This window comes from Neofelis nebulosa, chromosome 5, assembly GCF_028018385.1.
Source record: "Neofelis nebulosa isolate mNeoNeb1 chromosome 5, mNeoNeb1.pri, whole genome shotgun sequence".
NCBI classification, from domain to species: Eukaryota; Metazoa; Chordata; class Mammalia; order Carnivora; family Felidae; genus Neofelis; species Neofelis nebulosa.
Genome location: NC_080786.1, coordinates 63908989 through 63928129, shown reverse-complemented (window position 1 = coordinate 63928129; position 19141 = coordinate 63908989). Strand labels below are relative to the sequence as shown.

The window sequence follows — 19141 nt, the reverse complement described above, 5'->3', positions numbered from 1 at the left end:
TGTGTGATTCAGTAATTGTAGGTTGTATGTTTTTAGGATTTATCTATTTTTTCTAGGTTGTCCAACTGTTTGAAGTATAATTGTTCATGGTCGTCTCTTATTTCTCTGGTATCAGCTGTAATGCCTCCTCTTTCATTTATAACTTTTTTTCATTTATAACTGTTCTTTTTTCTTGGTAAGTCTAGGTAAATGTTTTTATCTGTTTTGTTTATTTTTTAATAGCTTTTAATTTTACTAATATTTTTCCAATTTTTTTTGCAGTATTCCATTTTGCTTTGGTAATTTGTGTCTTCATTTTCATTTGTCTCAAGATATTTTATTTCTCCTTGATCTATTGGTTGTTCAGTAGCATGTTGTTTAATCTCCACATATTTGACTTTTCCGGTTTTTTTTCTTGTAATTATTTCTAGTTTCATACCTTTGTGGTCAGAAAACATTTGATATGCTCATAATCTTCTTAAATGTATTGATTTGTTTTGTGGCCTAACATATATATAACCTATCCTGGAGAATGTTCCATGTGCACTTGAGAAGAAATGTGTTTTCTGCTACTGTTAATTAAATATTTTGCAAATGTCTGTTAAGCCCATCTGGTCTAATGTGTAGTATAAGTCCATTGCTTCCTTATTGATTTTCTATCTGGATGATCTATACATTGTTGAAAGTGGGGTATTGAAGTCCCCTACTATTATTGTATTGCTGTCCACTTCTACTTTTAGGTCTGTTAATAGTTCCTTTATGGATCTAGGTGTTTCTATGTTGGGTGCATAATTATCTACAAATGTTATATCCTCTTTCTGAATTCACCCCCATATCATTATATGACTTTGTCTCTTATTACAGTCTGTCTTAAGGTCTATTTTGTCTGATATAGAAGAATAACTATCTCATCTTTCTTCTGGTTTCTATTTGCATGGATTATCTTTTTGCATCCCTTCACTTTCAGTCTGTGCCCTTAAGGCTGAAGTAAGTCTCCTGCTTTAGCTTTAATAATCATCTATATACTAATGATTCACAAATGTCCATTTCTATTTAAGATATATACATATATCTCCCATAGGAAGCTGAAATTCAATCTGCCCAAAAGTAAACTCAACTTTCCCTGGTAATTTGCTCTTTCTGTTATATTTTCTATCTCAATGAATGGTAGCATCATTCTCCCAGTTTTTTACTGTATCCTCTTCCTCATACCCTACATCACTCTTTCCATTTTGACCCCTAACATGTAATTAATTATAACACTATTTCCATTTTTCACGTAATTCTCTTGAATATGTCCTCTCTATGTTCTCATAGTCACCACCTTTGTTCACCAACATATTTCTTCCTAATCAGTTTCCTATTTCCAATATTTTCTCCTCCCTCCAAATCCTCCATACCATAACCAGAAGTGTCTTTCTAAATGAAAGCTACATTCTTGTTATTTTCTTATATGTACTATTTCAATATCTTTCTGGTTTACTTGGGAGAAAATTCAAGTTCACTTATCTCTTTTTACAGTATGCACCAGACACACTGAAACATTTACAGTCCAGGATGATGCTATAATTCTCTCATCTACAAGTCTTTGTATTCCTTATCCCTTTGCCTAAAATACCTTTTCCAAAACTCTCCTCATTGCTAACTTCTACTAATTTTTTTTCATGTCAGATTAATATATTCACTGCTAGAGAAGCAGTCTTGAAATCTTCTAGACCTGTGATGTGTCCAATATCATAGACACCATCATACCTATTGAACACTTAAAATATGGGTAGTCTGGGTAGTCTGAATTGAGATGTACCCTACACCAGAGACTGAAGGATCAGTTTAAAAAAACTATAAAATTATCTTAATAATAATTTTTATATTGGTTACATATGAAATCTTTTGGATGTATTGGGTTAAATAAAATATATTATTGAAATTAATTTTATCCCCTTTAACTTTTTAAATATGGTTGCAACAAAACTCAAAATTATATGTGGCTTACATCATATTTCTATTGGATTACACCTAGACTAGATGAGGAAGCGATCCTTTTTTTCAGAACCCTGTAGTTATTTATTTGTATTTATTTTATCTGTTAAAATTGTTAAATTGCATCATATAGTAGACTGCAAGCACCTAACGAACAGGGGGCTGTCTTGGTAAACATGGTAATTCCAGTGCTAAAGGTATTAAAATAAAAACAGTAATCCCCATTATTCATGGATTCCATATTTGTGACTCTGCCTATGGATTCAATTTACTTACAATCAGGACTAGCAGTGCTTTCAGTCAGTTATGGACAAGCACAGAACAGCAAAAGATAGAAGTCATCCAATGCATATTTTCCTAGCTGAGGTCAAACAAGGTGAGGCTCGCCTTCTTGCTACAGCTGTCAAATTCAACGAGTGTTTCTTTTCAGTCTATTAGCACCACTTTTCACATTTTTGTGACTTTTGTTGGTGACTTGGCTATTTACAATGGCTCTGAAGCATAGTGCTGAAACGCCGTCTAGTGCTTCTAAGCACAAGAAGGCTGTGATGTACCTTATGGAGAAAATACATGTGTTAGATAAGCTCCACTCAGGCATAATAATTATAGTGCTATTGGCTGTGAGTTAAATGTTAGTGAATCAATATGTATTAAGTAAGGTGAAACTGAAACACACATAAAACAAGATTATATATTGGTCAGTTCACAAAAATGTTGTGACCAGAGACTCACAGGAACCTAACTCTGCACTTCCCCTAGGAACAATGGTTCAGTATTTGCTGATTCAGTGTTCCAGCAACTTCACTAGAATTGACTGTATTTGTTGAATGAATGAAGCTGGATCATTTGATTCCAAATCCAAATCTTATGCAAATGAAGCAGTAGTTAAAGTAGTGATTATGGAGCCAAGCTGCCTAGAGTTCAATCTTGGCTCTCTGATTTCCTAGCTGTGTGAGTTTGGCCAAAATACTTTTCTCTGCTTTTTTCTCACAATTAAAAATGTAGATAAAACAGTAGTTGCTAATGGTTTCCAGGGGCTGGGTGTAGGGGGAGGGGACTAACCACAAAAAGGAGGGAACTTTTGGAATCAGGGAAATATTCTTTATTTTGATTGAAGTCATAGTTATAGAACTACTTATGTTTTTCAAAACTCACAAAACTGAAAAGGGTAAGTTTTAATTTGTAGAAATTATAACGTAGTAAACTTAACGTTAAGGGGCACCTGAGTGGCTCAGTCAGTTAAACGTCCAACTTCAGCTCAAGTCATGAGCTCAGGTTCCTGGGTTCTAGCCCTGCATTGGGTTCTGTGCTGACAGCTCAGAGCCTGGAGCCTGCTTCAGATTCTGTGACTCCCTCTGTCTCTCTGTTTCTCCCCTGCTCATGCTCTCTGTCTCTCTCTCAAAAATAAATAAAGATGGGGCGCCTGGGTGGCGCAGTCGGTTAAGCGTCCGACTTCAGCCAGGTCACGATCTCGCAGTCCGTGAGTTCGAACCCCGCGTCAGGCTCTGGGCTGATGGCTCGGAGCCTGGAGCCTGTTTCCGATTCTGTGTCTCCCTCTCTCTCTGCCCCTCCCCCGTTCAGCTCTGTCTCTCTCTGTCCCAAAAATAAATAAAAAACGTTGAAAAAAAAAATTAAAAAAAAAATAAATAAAGATGAAAAAAATTAAAAAAAAATAAATTTGAGGTTAAAAAACGGGTAATAGTTAAGATTAAAGGAATAATGCACATAAGACATTTTATGCTTACCTACTTGCATAGATACTCTTTACATATTAGCAATCATTCTAATAACATTAGACAGGGAAAGGTTAGACTGTGTAAGGAAAAGCAGAGTGGACTCATGAACCAGGGTTCTAATTCGACTTTTTCATATATTAGCTAGAGGCTGAATTCCGTTTATGGGAGTTTTTTTTATAATAAAGGTTGAATTCAACATGTGTCAAATACCTGTGCAAACCATAGGGCCACATAGTAATGTGAGAACGTGACTGGTACTCAAAAGACAGCAATACAAAATTACAAGACCACATACTGGGGAGTATAGGTCACCTCCCCAAGGTAGAATGCAGTGCATTGTGAAATGGAACACAAGGGGGCGCATCTCTTTTAAGAACCTTGGTCCTTAATCCTAGTCAAGTTTCTATTGGCTCCTGGTCTATTTTGAAGACAACCCAACAGCTCTACTGAGGTTTGAACATACCTCAAACTCAAATACCAATGCCAAGAGGAAAGAAGAGCCGAGTTTCTCAGAACTGGACTGGTCTGAGTTTCTGGACGGGACCGTGACGAAGGAAGGAGGTAGGCATTCACCATTCACCTTCACAACTCCGTAACAGCCTAGTGTGAAGAATGAGCTGGGTCATTTCACCGCTGTTATCTGGGTCGCAGATGTCTCAGGACTTCCCACCCCAGAAGGCACTGCTGACCCTGCCCAGGCACCCACTGGCAGTCACTGCCAGAACCTCATCACGGATGGCCGGGGTCCCCTGTGAGCCGACAGGTTAGAGCCGGTAATAAAATACTGCACTTGGGCTCTTCCTTGAGGAGCCAAGTGTGGTTTCAACCACCAACCTGAGCCAGAAGTTCGACCCCAAATCTCCTCCCACAACCACGCAGGGCACCGGTTGAATCCGTGTCCCTCACAGGGCCTGACAACTGTCACGTGACAACCGCCACGCACCCGATGGCAGGGGCCACAGATCGTGTGGTTTGGCTCCTGTTAACTTCAACTTGGACCCGAGTGCAACCAACATAAAAGTTTGAGGTAGCAAGTTTCCTTGCCTTTAAGTTCACCCTCAGCAAACGGACTCCAAAAAGTGCTCCTCACGCCGGAAGTGCACTAATCCGCAGCACGTGGGGTTGCCAGGGCGCTCTTCACGTGACTGGGCGGGACCTCGTGAACATTGTAGCCAATGGTAGCCCGAGAGGGCGGTGCCTGTGACGCGCCGGGACCTATCCCGGAAGTGGGGCTGTGGTGGGGGCGGGAAAGGGCGGGGAGGCCGGGGTGTGGAAAGTGTGGCGGCCCCGCCCCGTCTCTTGGAACTGCCGGGGCCGCCACCGCTGCCGCCGCCGCAGCTGTAGGGGACCGGCGCCGGTGCGCAGGCAAAAGGAGCTCTTTCCCTGCTGAAAGGTGAAGACATGGGGAAAAGCTGGTAGGGCCGGGACCGGAGCGAGGCAGGGCCGGAGAAGGCGACCGGAGCCGAGTCCAAAACTAGGGAAGGAGGAAGGATGGATGGGGGAACGGAGGAGAGCGCGGGACCCGCCAGGGCTCAGGCCCTTGCGGGGCCGGGCCGGGCCGGGCCAAGGATGCCGGCAGGACAAGGGGGCGCCTGAGAGGCCGGGGCGACGGCGCCAAAGGCTGGAGGGCGGGGTGCACGCCTGCTGCCTGGGGGCCAGGTGCTGTTGACCAGGTCCTGTTATCCCCATCCTTCTCGGGGATGTGCGGCCTGGGCTGGGTCCCCCGCAGTGAGGATAAGGGCGGCGGCGGAGGGCCGGGTGGCGCGGCGCGGCGCGGCGCTGTGCGGGAAGGTCGCCGGTTTCTCCTGCGGTGGGACGACGGGGGCCGAGATTTGCTGCTCCCCGCGCTGGTGAGTGCCCAGGGCGGGTATCCCCCACCCGCTAGGAGCTCATCTGCGACCTCCCTCCCTACCTCCCCACCAATGGATGGAAAAGTTTGTAGAGGCCGGAGTTAGAAGTGCCCCCTATTCTTTTGTGGGTGTTCTATAAATGAAAAAATAATAGATCCATGATGTTTGGTACGTAACCTGTCCGAAATGTGATGTTTCCCTGCCTGCGTTCCCGTTGTTAAAAAGCAAACACAAACTTTTTGTGTAGTTCCCTGGGAAAAGCTAGCATCTCCCCAGCCCACCATGGCGGATGAAATTGATTTCACTACTGGAGATGCTGGGGCTTCCAGCACTTACCCAATGCAGTGCTCGGCCCTGCGCAAAAACGGCTTCGTGGTTCTCAAAGGACGACCATGCAAAATAGTGGAGATGTCAACTTCCAAAACTGGAAAGCACGGTCATGCCAAGGTAAGTGCCCTTCCAGGTCTCTCTTTGCGTTGGGGTTTTAATCATTTGTATTACAGTGCGGAACATTAGATTTCCATATTTATAACTTTGTAATAATCACAATTTTTTCTTCCCACAGTTACCGGGTGACCAGCTATTGCTTTGCATACTGAAATATAGCATTTCCTTTTGGGGCCCTTATAATGTTTCATTTAACTGGGAAATGAAACTTTCCTGAAATCCTAGTGACTTAGAATAATCTATTCAGATGAGAAAATGTGTTCTAACATAACTTCATTTTTCTTATGCATCTTATAATTGAATTACTGGACTATATATGATATTGGGTCTGGATATGTCATGAAACTGTTTAGTTTGGTTCACTGCTTCTCAAGTCAATGACCACTACTTTTTTTTTTTAAGAAAATAAAATTAGATGACCTTGGAAGGAGAAAGAATCTGTCATAATCAGGTTTGGTATTGTGCTCTTGTGTATGTAATGAGTGATATACTTGGCAAAGATTAAACAGGTTTCCTGTTCTCCCTTTTCTGCTAGGTTCACCTTGTTGGAATTGATATTTTCACGGGCAAAAAATATGAAGATATTTGTCCCTCTACTCACAACATGGATGTTCCAAATATTAAGAGAAATGATTATCAAGTGAGTACCAATTTCCTGTAAAATGCTGGTTGTTTCTTAAAGTTGCAAATACATTCTACTATTAACTGTAATTTAACAAAACCTGGGAGTAGTTTTGTAGGTTTTTCTAACCAAATATTAGGCACCACTTATCCTAAAAATTGGAAAAATAGTGATATTTAACACTTGTACCTTATCTATAATTATTGCTAATTTGCTATTTTTTTTAACATTTTGAATTTTTAAAAAGTTGAACATGTCTTATTGTTTCTCAGATCAAGTGACTGCATTTTGTGACTGAATAAGTCCAATGTTTGGTAAAACTGCTCTTTGTTGTAAACTATTTCAAATGTAGGTAACTCCCTCCCTGGTATTTTATTTCTTTTCACTTCTCAAACTTAAGACTTTATAAAGTCTTTGGGATTCATGTTCCACCAACCAAGTTTGTGTATTAATGAATATGAGTTAGAATTTGGTATTCTTAAATAGGGAAGTCAGCCGAAAGCCATTAGTATAAAAGATGAAGTACCTGGCCACTGCATATAGTAAAGAAAATACAAAACTATGTAATTGTTTTATTTACATTCAGTGACCATGCTGTGACCTTTTGTAAATTATAGGTATAAACTTCCAAGTTTTAGTTCCAATTATATATTTGGATAGGTCATGTGTAATGATAACATTTTGTTGGTTTGGGAGAATTGATGGTAACCAAACCATTGACCTCATAGGATGTGGGAGCTCAGATTAATCATAACTAAAGTCTCTCTTGTAAGTCTTCAATCTCAGTGACAAGCATACCATATACAGAACTCTTTTCTGTTATATTTTACACAGTGAAAAATACAAGTGTGATACCTAGATTTTTTAAATTCATTTTAAACTGACTTCTTGCTATATCTTTTATTGTATTATGTAATTTTTAGAGCATGTTACCTTCAGCTGCAATTCCCATATGACTTCCTTTTACTCTTTATTCACACATAATGTAAACATATTTCTACATAGTTTTAATCTAGTAAGTTTTATATTTTCATTTTCCCATTTATAAATATTTTCTAGGTTTCTTTGGAGTCTTTGTAGACATTTGAATTGTTTTATTATAATAATAGCGTATGGGCTTTTTTTTTTTTTTAATCAGGCAAATTTGGGTTTGGTTCTAGTTCTGCCACTTTCTAGCTGGACAACCTTGGACAAATTATACAATCTCTCTGAGATTCAGTCTTCCCATCTACAAAGGAAGGATAATGTGAGGATTAAATGAGAAAATGTATACCGTAATTACCTCATAAGTAGATATGTACCAAAAAGTAGTCCTTTTCTGCTCCCCCTTTTCCTGTATAAAAATTCCATTTAATCATTCCATTATGCTTGGAGCACCTAATTTAGACATGGCTTATAGTGGGTGCTCAATAAACATTTGTTAAATGCATATGTGATTATTCATTGAAGTAAGGATAGTGCAGCTAAGGCTAAGCATAGACTTTTCTTTTGCCAAAAATGGATTTCTGTTTTTTTATCCTTAACATGTGAATGCTTTGAATATTCAATATTCATTATATACATTAATACGCATTCAACATAGAATGCTTTTGCCTTTGAGTGTTTCAGAAAGATAGTATCAGTAATTCATATAATTACTACCATGATCAAATTAGTCAATCATTGGGGCACCTGGGTGATTGACTAATTGTAAAAAATATTGTGCTCTAGGCAAAGGCTCACTTACCTTGTTCCCTTTACCTTAGTCTAGGCCATGCTGTATCCCCAAATAAAACCCAAACCAAATTTTTCCTTTAAGTCTTTTCAGTCGGTTAAGCATCTGACTCTTGATTTCGGCTCAGGTCGTGATCTCACCGTCAGGGCTCTGTGCTAATGGCTGGGAGCCTGCTTCAGATTCTCTCCCTCTCTCTCTCTGCCGCTCCCCCATGCACACACGATCTCTCCGTCTCTATCTCTCTCCCCCTCTCTCTCAAAAATAAATAAATATTAAAAAAAATTAGTCAATCATTGATTGGAGCTCCAGATTTAACATAAAGGAAAATTTAGTTTGGGTTTTGTTTGGGGACACAGCAGGACCCAGACCAGGGTAAGGGGAATGAGGTAAGTGATGCCCTTGCCTAGAGCACAAATTTTTTTTTTTTTAAGTTTATTTATTTTGAGAGAGAGAGAGAGAGAGAGAAAATCCCAAGCAGGCTCTGTGATGTCAGCACAGAGCCTGACTCAGGGTTTCATCCCATGAACAGTGAGATCATGACCTGAGCCGAAATCAGAAGTGGGACATTTAACCGACTAAGCCACCTAAAAGGAAAAATCAGTAATTCAAATTTTGTCTTTATTTAAAATTTTGATACTTTGTTCATCATGGAATTTTTGTATTAATTTTAGTTTTAAAATATGTGATCACTGATGAGTTTTTTTGGTGCCACCTTAAATTTTGCACTCAGAAGAAGTGCTTCACTTTCCTCATCCTAGTGTCAGCCTTTGGTATGTAGTCTGTACTGGATCATGGATAAGAGAATGACTCATGCCAGATAGGCTGGGTCCGAATCCTTACTTTAACACTTACTAATTACGTGACCTTGGTTGGCAAGTTATTGAACCTCTTGCCTTTTTTTCATTATTTATAAAGTGAAAATAAGAATAGTAAACCTCACGGGAGGTTTAGTTAGTTAATACTTAGAACAGTGCCTTGCATCGTAAGTACTCAGTGATCATACCCCTTTGTTATCAAGTCACCATATAATACTTATTTCTGTTCATTTAAAAAATTTAGCTCTGTGGGCCTTTTCAGTTATATTTATTGTGCTGTGGTGGTCTTCATGCACGTATCCATGCCAAATATGTACAAGGTATGAACCTGGAGTTGGGAGGAAATAGTTTCTATCAAAGACAATATTGGAACAATTGATAAATTTGAATATGGACTATATATTAAATAATATTTTAGCAATATTACATTTCCTAATTAAAAAAAATAAGTTGGTTATATAAGAATTTGTCTTTTTTGGGAAAGAAAAAAAATTTGTCTTTCTTGCTAAAGAATCATGATTTTTGAAACATACTCAAATGGTTTAGTAAAAAGAAGAAAAGAACAAGAATGTATATTCTATGTATTTTATGTATTCATATATACATAAATGCACATGTGGTTAAATGTTAATGGGTGAATCAAGGGGGAAAATATGGGATTTTGATGTATTATTTTTGTAACTTTACTGTATATCTGAAATTTTAAAAATAATTTGTGTAAGAAGATCAAATAATTTTCATTATTTAATTTTATTTTTCTACAGTTTTATTTTTGAAAATTTTAATTTTATTTCATATAGCAATTTATTTTAATAAGATGTTTAATTTTTTAAAATGTTGTTTTACTAGATATTTTATAATGTCTATACATATTTTATTTGAAATGCTTTATATTTCATCCCACAGTTTAACTGATGAATTCTCAACTCTTTAAAAATAAAATACCACCATTATATAAATAAATATCAAAGTATCAGTAGTATTATTTGACTTTTATGTTTCAGTCACTAATGGCAGTGGGAACCTTTAATTCTCGAAATAGACAAGTTCTACTTCAGGGAATTGCTAAAAGAGCCAAAATCAAAAAGATCTGCCTTGTAAGCCTGTGGCTATTTAGAATTATATAATAAATGATGTTGGAAAAACTGGACAGCCACATGCAAAAGAATGAAACTAGATTATCTTACACCATATACAAAAATTAACTCAAAATTGGTTAAAGACTTGAATATAATTCCTGAAACCACAAAACTAGAAGAAAACATTTGTGGTAAGCTTCTTGACATTGGTCTTGGCATTACATTTTTGGTTCTGACACCGAAAGCAAAGGCAGCAAAAGCAAAAATAAATGAGTGAGACTACATCAAACTAAAGTGCTTCTGTACAGCAAAGGAAACCATCAACAAGATGAAAAGGCAACCTACTGAATGGGAGAAAATATTTGCAAATCATATGTCTGATAAGGGGTTAATGTCCAAAATATATAAAGAACTCAATAGCAAAAAAAAAAAAAAAAAAAAACCCAAGCAATTTGATTAAAAAATGGGCAGAGGATCAAAACAAACTTTTCCAAAGAAGATACACAGATGGCCAACAGATACCTGAGAAGATATTCAACATCACTAATTAACAGGGAAATTCAAATCAAAACCACAATGAGATATCATTTCAGACATGTTAGAATGGTTATTATCAAAAAGACAAAAAGTGACAGTTATTGGAAAAGATCTGGAGAAAAAGGAACTTCTTGGACTGTTGGTGGGAATTTAAATGGGTATAGTCACTATATAAAACAGTATGGAGGTTCCTCAAAAAATAAAAGTAGAACTATCATAATGATCCAGCTATACCACTTTCGGGTATGAAAACACTAATTTCAAAAGCTATATGCACCCAGATGTTCATTGCAGCATTGTTTACAGTAGCCAAGATATGGAAACTGCCTAAATGTCCATTAATGGATAAATGAATAAAGAAGATGTGGTATACATATACAACTGATTACTACTTTGTCATGAAAAAAAGGAAATGTTGACATTTGCAACAACCTGGATGGAACTTGAAGATATTATGCTAAGAGAAATAAGTCAGAGAGAGAAAAAGAAATACTGTATGATTTCACGTCTATGTGGAATGTAAAAAACAAATGAACAAAAACAAAACAAAACTTATAGAGCAGATTGGTGGTTGGTTTTAGAGATGAAGGGGATTGGAGAATGAGTGAAATGGGTAAAGGAGGTCAATTGTATGGCGATGGATGGTAACTAGAATTATTTTGGTGATCACTTTGTAGTGTATACAAAGATTGGTACAATAAAAAAAACTACACTTCTGCCTCAACCTCCTTGTTTCCCACTCCTCTCCCAACTACCTCACAAATGTTTGAGTGATGTAAAGATAAATTAAAAGGATTTGTAGTTGCTTTGAGGATGCTTTTTGTTTTTGAGGTTTTAGACGTGTACAAAAGCTGAAATCTGATGAGATATCTGTGGGAAGCCATAGCCAGATTTGGTAGTGCCATAGAGAGGAGCTTTGAAATCTACCTCTATGGTAGGTTTGTGTTACAAACAGTAACACAAAGCAGTAAAGGGAGTAAGGACCAAATCTTCAACTCCTTTTGTGTTTGTCAATGTTAGCATCTGGTATTCTGAACAATTGCCTTTTATAAAATCTGGTAGAAGTCTAGGCACCTGTTGCTGGATGGTAGGATAGTTCTATTTTTGTTTTTTTGAGGAGCCTCCATACTGTTCTCCAGAGTGGAAGTGGCTGTACCAGTTTGCATTCCCCCCAGTAGTCACTTATATGTGGAATTTCAGAAACAAAACAGATATGGGAAGGCAGTGGGGGGGGGAGAGAAGAGACTGAGGACTGATGGAAGGGGGTGGGAGATGGGCTGGATGGGTGAAGGGCATCAAGGAGGGCACTTGTGATGAGCACTGTGTGTTGTATTTAAGTGATAAATCACTGAATTCTACTGAAACCAGTACTACACTATACATTAACTAAAATTTAAATAAACTTAAAGAAATCTAGACATAATGTATATGCTTCTAGAATAAATAAGTACAGCCTGGCTATTTCATCATTCCTGTAATAAAAAAAAATCAGCAATATCAAAACTGTGTCTCTTTGTAGGTTAGACTGTGTTTGTTTCATTAACGTCATCAACAAGCAAATGTTTGTCTTAAAAAAAAATCTAATGTTAATAGTAAACTGGACACCAAAAGTTTTCTACAGAATTTTGTTCATAATCAAATTATAAAACACATTGTAATCATGGAAAACTAAAATTAACTTTATGCCCATTAATAGGAAAACAGTTAAATCAGTTACAATCTATTTATGCAGCTGTGAAGTAGTTAAAGAGACTGAGGTAGGCCTATAGTTTCCAATTTGGAAAGATTTCTAAGACATACTGTTAAGTGAAAACAACTTGCTGAAAAATACCTATAATATCCCATTTATGTTTTTTTGACACAAAAAGTGACATTGATTCAAAGAAAAGAAAAAAACCTGACAAGATGTCTATCCCATGGCTCCCTTCCCTCCCCACTCCTGCTCCTCTTCAGCTCCCAGGACCTGAATCCTGGATAGGGCTAGGTAACAGGACAGCCCTTCAGATGAGGTCAGCAACATTGACGAGCATCTCCTCAATTGAGGATTTGTGGAAGGTCTCAATATCTCAAAGAGTCCTCCTGTCTTCTTCTGTCACCATGTTAAGGGCCACACCCTTATGGCCAAATCGTCCACCAGGACCAACTCTGGATAGTTTCCCCTGTTGGTGGGAAGGTTATAGTTGATGACTAAAGAAACCTGATGTGTATCAATGCCTCTGGTCTAGGTCAAGGGCTTAAGAAGACGCAACCTATCCAGAAAGGGTTGAAGTATACATGTAGGCAGCCAAAGGAAGGCAAAGGAAACAAACATCCCCTTCCTTCCAACAACCTAAGACATGTCAGATTTTTTTCCAAGTTACTAATTTCCTGAAGAGGGACATGAGCAGACCCCATGTAGACGGAATCACCTTGGATCCTCATTTATTTTTTCTAAAGCAACTATATTTGTATTGTGCACATACACATAAATGCTTCAGGGCATATTAGAGAGAGAGAGAGAGAGAGAGAGAGAGTTGGGGGAACGTGGTGTGCAGGAAGGAGTGAACTTATACTTTTAGTCTATACAACTTTTATGGTTTTGTATGTTTAGCATTATTTAAGCTCAGAATATATTAACGTATTACTGTGTACTTGTACAAATTAATGTGGATTGCAACTTAACTATGTAAATATTACAAAGTGATATAATCTAATCACTGCAAATGATATAATTTCTTTTAATAGCTGATATGTATTCAGGATGGTTACTTATCCCTGCTGACAGAAACCGGTGAAGTTCGTGAGGATCTTAAGCTGCCAGAAGGTGAACTAGGTAAAGAAATAGAAGGAAAATACAATGCAGGTGAAGATGTACAGGTAAAGACCTAAGGGGAGATTGCTTTTTATAAGAACTGTGGCATAAACTAGTTAGCAAAAAATGGCAAATATGAAATGTAGTTTTTAAATACTGCTCTATGAGATGGTTTTCCCATGATACCCCGAGAGGTCCATTACCAAAGAAAGTATCAAAGTTCACTTTTTGCTAAGCAGACACTGCCAACCCCAAATTTGTTTTGAAGACCAGCACCTGAGCTATGAAAGATAAGAAAAGATGGTATGGGAATACTAAAGCGTGAAGGTGATTTACTCTTTGTCTTTGCTATGACTCTCAGAAGTATGACATCTGATAAGTATTGAGACATTCATAGCTCTTATTCTTCCCGTTTCCTGGAAGTCACCTTAAAAACCACAGTTTGAGAAATTTTACTTTGGAAAACTATAAAGAAAGTAGGTTATCTGGTCTTGGAATACCTCTTTCCAAAGTCAGCATGTATAAAATATCCACAAATATCCAGTATATAATAACATATCTGATATATGTATTGCCTTCTGAATAACTTTTTGCCTGCATTTTTCCCTTCTAGGTGTCTGTTATGTGTGCAATGAGTGAAGAATATGCTGTAGCCATAAAGCCCTGCAAATAAATGGGAGCATCAGGCATGAGCAAAATGTTAGGTCTGGATCAACCACAGATCTAAAGTTTGGGTCTAAGTTGTCACCAAAGCTATGGCCTTCATAAGCCACCTCATTTTTTTTAATTGTTTTGAAATTGTACTCAGTTAGTTTTGTAGGCAATTGGTAATTTAAAATCATCAAGTTTGTAATTTTTTTTTTTAATTTTGTAGGTGTCTTTCCTATAACTTTCCTGTGGTTTTCAGTGAGTACAAGAAATAGATAAGATGGCTTCAGCAGATATGATTTGTCTGAGCAAATCATTCCTGAATTTTAGTTGATAGATAAACCAGGGCTTAAAATCAGACAATGTAGCATCTAGTGGTATCAAAGTACCACATTTAAGTTGAATTGTTCTGCATTAATTTCAGACCTAATATAGAATGAGTTGATTGTGGATTGGAATTGTCACAGTTTCAGCCTGTGTGTGGCAAGCACAAATCCTTAACCAAAAATCATGTTATCAAAAAGTGTCAGTTTTCTTAGTAGGCATGTGCAGCCACCTGTATTACCTCAGTCATACTTTCCTTTGCCAAATTGTTGCAAGACTAAACATAACCTTATATGCAGTGATTTTGCTACCTGTTCATAGTTGACAGACATTGAACTGTAGGTTGACTGTTATTAGCAAGTCAGATTACAAAGGAGGAGTCTACAGGGGACAGTGGCAAAGGGGATTGGTTAGAGCTATAGGTTTTTACTTGAGGCCTGTGTAACTGGCATAAAAATAGAAAGTTTCTTTCTAGTTATGTTTTTGCTTTTTGTTCTCTCTCTGTATTTAAAGGAGTGACCTGCTTTATAGGATGCTATGCAGTGCTTTTTATCAATATGTTGAATAAATTGTTGGTATTTATAGTAGTCCCTCCTTTCCAACCATTTTTAAGTACATTTTTTGGCATTAAAATATTTAGTTGTCCAGCAAAACTGGATATTCTTTAAATTGATTTGGAATATTTGTTAAATTTATGTATACTTTTTCTAAAGTGAATTGAAAGTGCATCATGGAGCAGGAGTTACTTTCTGTGATGATTATTTTTCTTACTTTGAGAAGTACATATATTTTTTTCTGATTGTTATGTACTTAATTCGGTTACCAGTGTGAAACATAACTAGGAAAGAATTCTAAAAACTGAATAATTTAAAAAAGTGTTTTAGGTGACTCAGCTACATTTCTCTTCGTATATCTTATTTCCAGGATTCTAGACACTGTCACAGGGTTTGCAAGGACCTTTGACTTAAAAACAATCATTATATTGAAATTAAACTTAGAACAAAATCACTACTTCAGTAATCATTCTCTAAGACTGATTATGAGACCTTTCTCATCATGCCTTGACCTCTGAAAGACCTTTGTTCCTATCATCTGGAGGAAAACATATATGATGCTGTAACTGATCTAATCAGTAACTAAAAATAGTATTAGGCACTTGATCTTAGCCAAAAGGCCGAGAAGCAATACTGAAAATAGTATTAGGAACAGAAGATCCTATAGGTTTAGTTACTTAATTTGTGCACATTTTTAATTCTTGAATAGGCCTCAGCAAACCCATTTGGAGAAGAAAACAGGATACTTAAGAGAAATGCAAGGAGAATTCTAAAGCACAAGAAATATAGAGGTTATAGTTAACCATTTTAGCATAACATCTTAGCTTTTGCCCATCTGAAGCACAATTAGGAATTAGGCTAAATTCTTTCCAGTATTCCATCTAAGTATCTACTTCATACTGCTCTAGTGTTTTAGTAGTCTGTTCTGTGCGTTTTACTTGTTACTGGTTGGCATTGTTATCCACAGGAATTCCAGGAAGTTCTCAATCTGTGCTGCTTGCTGGTCACTCACATGGCCCCAGTTAACCATACTAGTGTTCTGGTTTACTGTTAATTCTGGATTAGCATGCCCTTGTTGTTCCTAACTTGTCAAACTTCACATAAATACATTTCAATTGTGAGGTAAGCATATGTGAATTATAATGCATCTCTATCTTCATACCTTGAATGGCAAAAGCTATTTATGCATAAATATTTTAAGTACCATAATGAAATGTAAATACTCTTCTGATATATAAGTATAGATTTTAAAGATATGGGACTGTTTATTTTCACATAAGTCAGTACATGTTTCTCTAGAACAAAATATTTCATTTAGTAAAGCTTTATAAATTGTATTAAAAGGAAGCAGGTAAACGTATTTTTTAACATAGAACAGCAGTAACTTCATTCTTTTTGACATCAGAAATACTAAAAGTTGATTCCTAGTATTTGTTGTACTTTTTTGTAGCAAATGTTAAATATCACAGGTTACCATGTATAGAGTGTAGACTGTCATGTTGATAGATTAGACGATGATACACCATTTTTGTCAGCAGGCATTTCACCAATTTATATACAATATTAACAAGTGGAATATTTGTTTCTTTCTAGAGCAACATATTTTATTTCTACTGTGAAGACTTTGTTATACCTTATTTGCTACTACAAAGTTGAATACCCTCTGAAATAGATCAAATCATTGCTACTTTGACTTAGCATTTGCGTCATAGACATAATTATGATATTTCATTCTCCCCTCCAAGGGCTGTCACTTGAAATTGTTGCTAACCAAGCTCTTGAATCCGTTACCATTTATGGTACAAAATTCTGTACCAATGCTTTATAACAATTACCAAAACTCTCCTGCAGCCGGAGCATGATATCTTTAATAGGAGATGCTATAATAAAATGTTTAGGCTATAAAATTTGGGGACACAATTTTTCATTATAGCACAATGTGGAGTATGTGCATATGCACACCCAGCTTTGTATGTTTGTTCTTTTTACAAAGTCCTTTCAACTCTTAAAAGTACTGTAGTCTGGTAGTGCCTCAAATGTTGTGACTTTTTTTTTTTTTAATTTACAACTTTTCCAGAATTTGTTTTTGTAACTTTAAAGTTTCTCAATTAGATTATTTCTAGTTGAGCTGTAATTTGAATGCATTGTTCTCAGGGCTGTTTGTGCTAAGAGCTGAAGTTGCATTATTTTAAAGCTGCCTGAAAGTATATTGCCAAATTTTCCCAAATTGTAATACAATGATAACATGCAAATAAAAATCCTTAACATCAAAATACTTAACCTAAGTATTAAAACAAAATGGGAACATTGATAACATCTATACTGAAATCTTGCCATATAGTTTTCATTGTAGAATAGACTTTGGTAGTCTTATCTTAGAACCCAAACCTTAATGATCTATCTGAAAGCATTTCTTTGGCATGGACCCCAAAGATAGTTTTTAGAGCCAGACAAATAGGTAGTGGTTCTCAAACATATCTAGGGACAACAGATCAAAAATTCGTAATGCTCTTTGGGTACATGAAAATGTTTACATACTGAATTCTATAATATGAACCACAAACAAATTTACTATGAGAAAATATGGCTCTTAAGCAGTATAAGAGCAAACTCTGAGCATATTTCCATAAACTGTATGTTATATTGAACTGATCAACAGTTGAAAATTTTCTAACTTTACTTAGGCATAATATTTTATAGTTTTTAAGCCTTTTTTTCTCCTAGCATTCAGACAAGTAATAGACAACAAAGGCTTATGAAAAATTTATTGTGGAAAATCTTAAAATTGAGAAAATTCAATCTATTAACTTTAATCTATTAAATTTTTTTTCTCTGAACTGGATATATGGCATCATTATTTGATTTTAGCGGGAACATTTGGATTTAGCTTATGGAACACAGATGTTCTGTGAGAACATAACTTGAAGTCACTATATAATTTAATGTTTCTCCATTAAGTATACATCTGAACATCAACTTAACTACCAAGTGAGGTCAAGTGCCTGAAAAGTGCTATCTACATCTAATTAGCATGTTTTCCTTGTGTGAAAGAGGCATCTTATAGCAATGCATATCGAGCTTTCTTTCACCTGCTAGAAACATACTTGTTGCCAAATGTTACCAACCACTACTATTCCTCTCGCCTTAGAATTGGATGAAACCTATTTTACAATTGAGAGAGGGGTCATTTTATTTATATAAAGTCCCTAAAACTATTTCTTGGTATTGGTAGACTTAGGTTCATCTTAGTTCATGATTGTATTTTTTAAAAACTCTGGACACCAAACTATATTCAGTGATGACTGTACAGCTTGTCAGAAGTCATAATTGTGATCTTTCTTGAAAGGAATTCTTTATTATGGTTAATACCTACTATAAATGAGCACTCTTGTGCTTGTTACAAAATACAATGCACATTACTAGTTCTATGCTAGTATAATGAAAATGGCTAGTTCCATATTATTATGTACTTGTGTTCTCCTCTCCAAAAAGGAAATAGTTGAAATGGCATTGTCTAATCCAGTGGCACTTTATTAGTAATACATTTTTATTTGTCTTAGGTACAGGAGAATTCTTGCTTTTATCTACAGAGACTCATGTTTTAGCTAAAACTTTAAAATTATAAGATATGTAGTATGAGTATTATAATTGTGTATTTTACATCTCAAAAATGGGTAAAATTCAAATGTCTTTGGGTATACTAAATTATTAAAATCCTTTACATTGTAGATGATATACATCAATTATAACTTTTTGTTACATTAAAATATATTTGTCTGGTAACTTCATCAGCTATATTAAATAAACATAAAGTTAACTTAACAGCCTGCCCTATTCTTGTACATATACATTCCTAAAACCATTTTTATGCTAGAAAATAGTATGGGGACGCCTGGGTGGCTCAGGGTGGCTCAGTCGGTTAAGCTTCTGACTTTGGCTCAGGTCATGATCTTATGATTCGTGGGTTCAAGCCTCGCGTCAGGCTCTGTGCCCAGAGCTCGGAGCCTGGAGCCTGCTCCGGATTCTGTGTCTCCCTCTCTCTGCCCCTCCCTGCTTGTGCTCTGT

The 19141-nt window shown here is 36.6% G+C and overlaps 1 protein-coding gene, 1 long non-coding RNA gene and 1 other non-coding gene across 5 annotated transcripts; 1 reads left to right on the top strand and 2 right to left on the bottom strand.

Annotated features, from left to right (window-relative positions):
* Nucleotides 1-3046: 3046 nt before the first annotated feature.
* LOC131512165 (uncharacterized) lies at nt 3047-4541 on the bottom strand. The gene is made up of 2 exons (XR_009262006.1): nt 4159-4541; nt 3047-3352 (listed from the first exon to the last, which is right to left on the bottom strand). It is a non-coding gene; the product is annotated as an uncharacterized LOC131512165 (long non-coding RNA).
* Nucleotides 4542-4947: 406 nt separating this feature from the next.
* On the top strand, nt 4948-18898 carry EIF5A2 (eukaryotic translation initiation factor 5A2). Of its 3 annotated transcripts, none has more exons than XM_058730493.1 (5): nt 4948-5088; nt 5793-5992; nt 6528-6632; nt 13484-13571; nt 14164-18898. In XM_058730493.1, the coding sequence occupies exons 2-5, from the start codon at nt 5828-5830 to the stop codon at nt 14187-14189; spliced, it is 384 nt and encodes a 127-aa protein (XP_058586476.1). In that variant the 5' UTR covers nt 4948-5088; nt 5793-5827; the 3' UTR covers nt 14190-18898. The 3 variants fall into 3 exon arrangements, with proteins under 3 accessions (XP_058586476.1, XP_058586473.1, XP_058586475.1); XM_058730490.1 differs by having other exon boundaries at nt 13484-13615; XM_058730492.1 differs by lacking the exon at nt 4948-5088 and adding an exon at nt 5128-5545 and having other exon boundaries at nt 13484-13615.
* LOC131513312 (small nucleolar RNA SNORA67) lies at nt 13032-13174 on the bottom strand. Its single transcript, XR_009262529.1, has one exon. It is a non-coding gene; the product is annotated as a small nucleolar RNA SNORA67 (small nucleolar RNA).
* Nucleotides 18899-19141: the final 243 nt, after the last annotated feature.

Excerpts from the sequence above, each read along its gene's own strand:
- EIF5A2 (XM_058730490.1), top strand. The coding sequence starts at position 5,828 with ATGGCGGATGAAATTGATTTCACTACTGGAGATGCTGGGGCTTCCAGC. Across the intron at positions 6,633-13,483 it reads TTAAGAGAAATGATTATCAA|CTGATATGTATTCAGGATGG; the intron begins GTGAGTACCAAT and ends TTCTTTTAATAG. Across the intron at positions 13,616-14,163 it reads ATGCAGGTGAAGATGTACAG|GTGTCTGTTATGTGTGCAAT; the intron begins GTAAAGACCTAA and ends TTTCCCTTCTAG.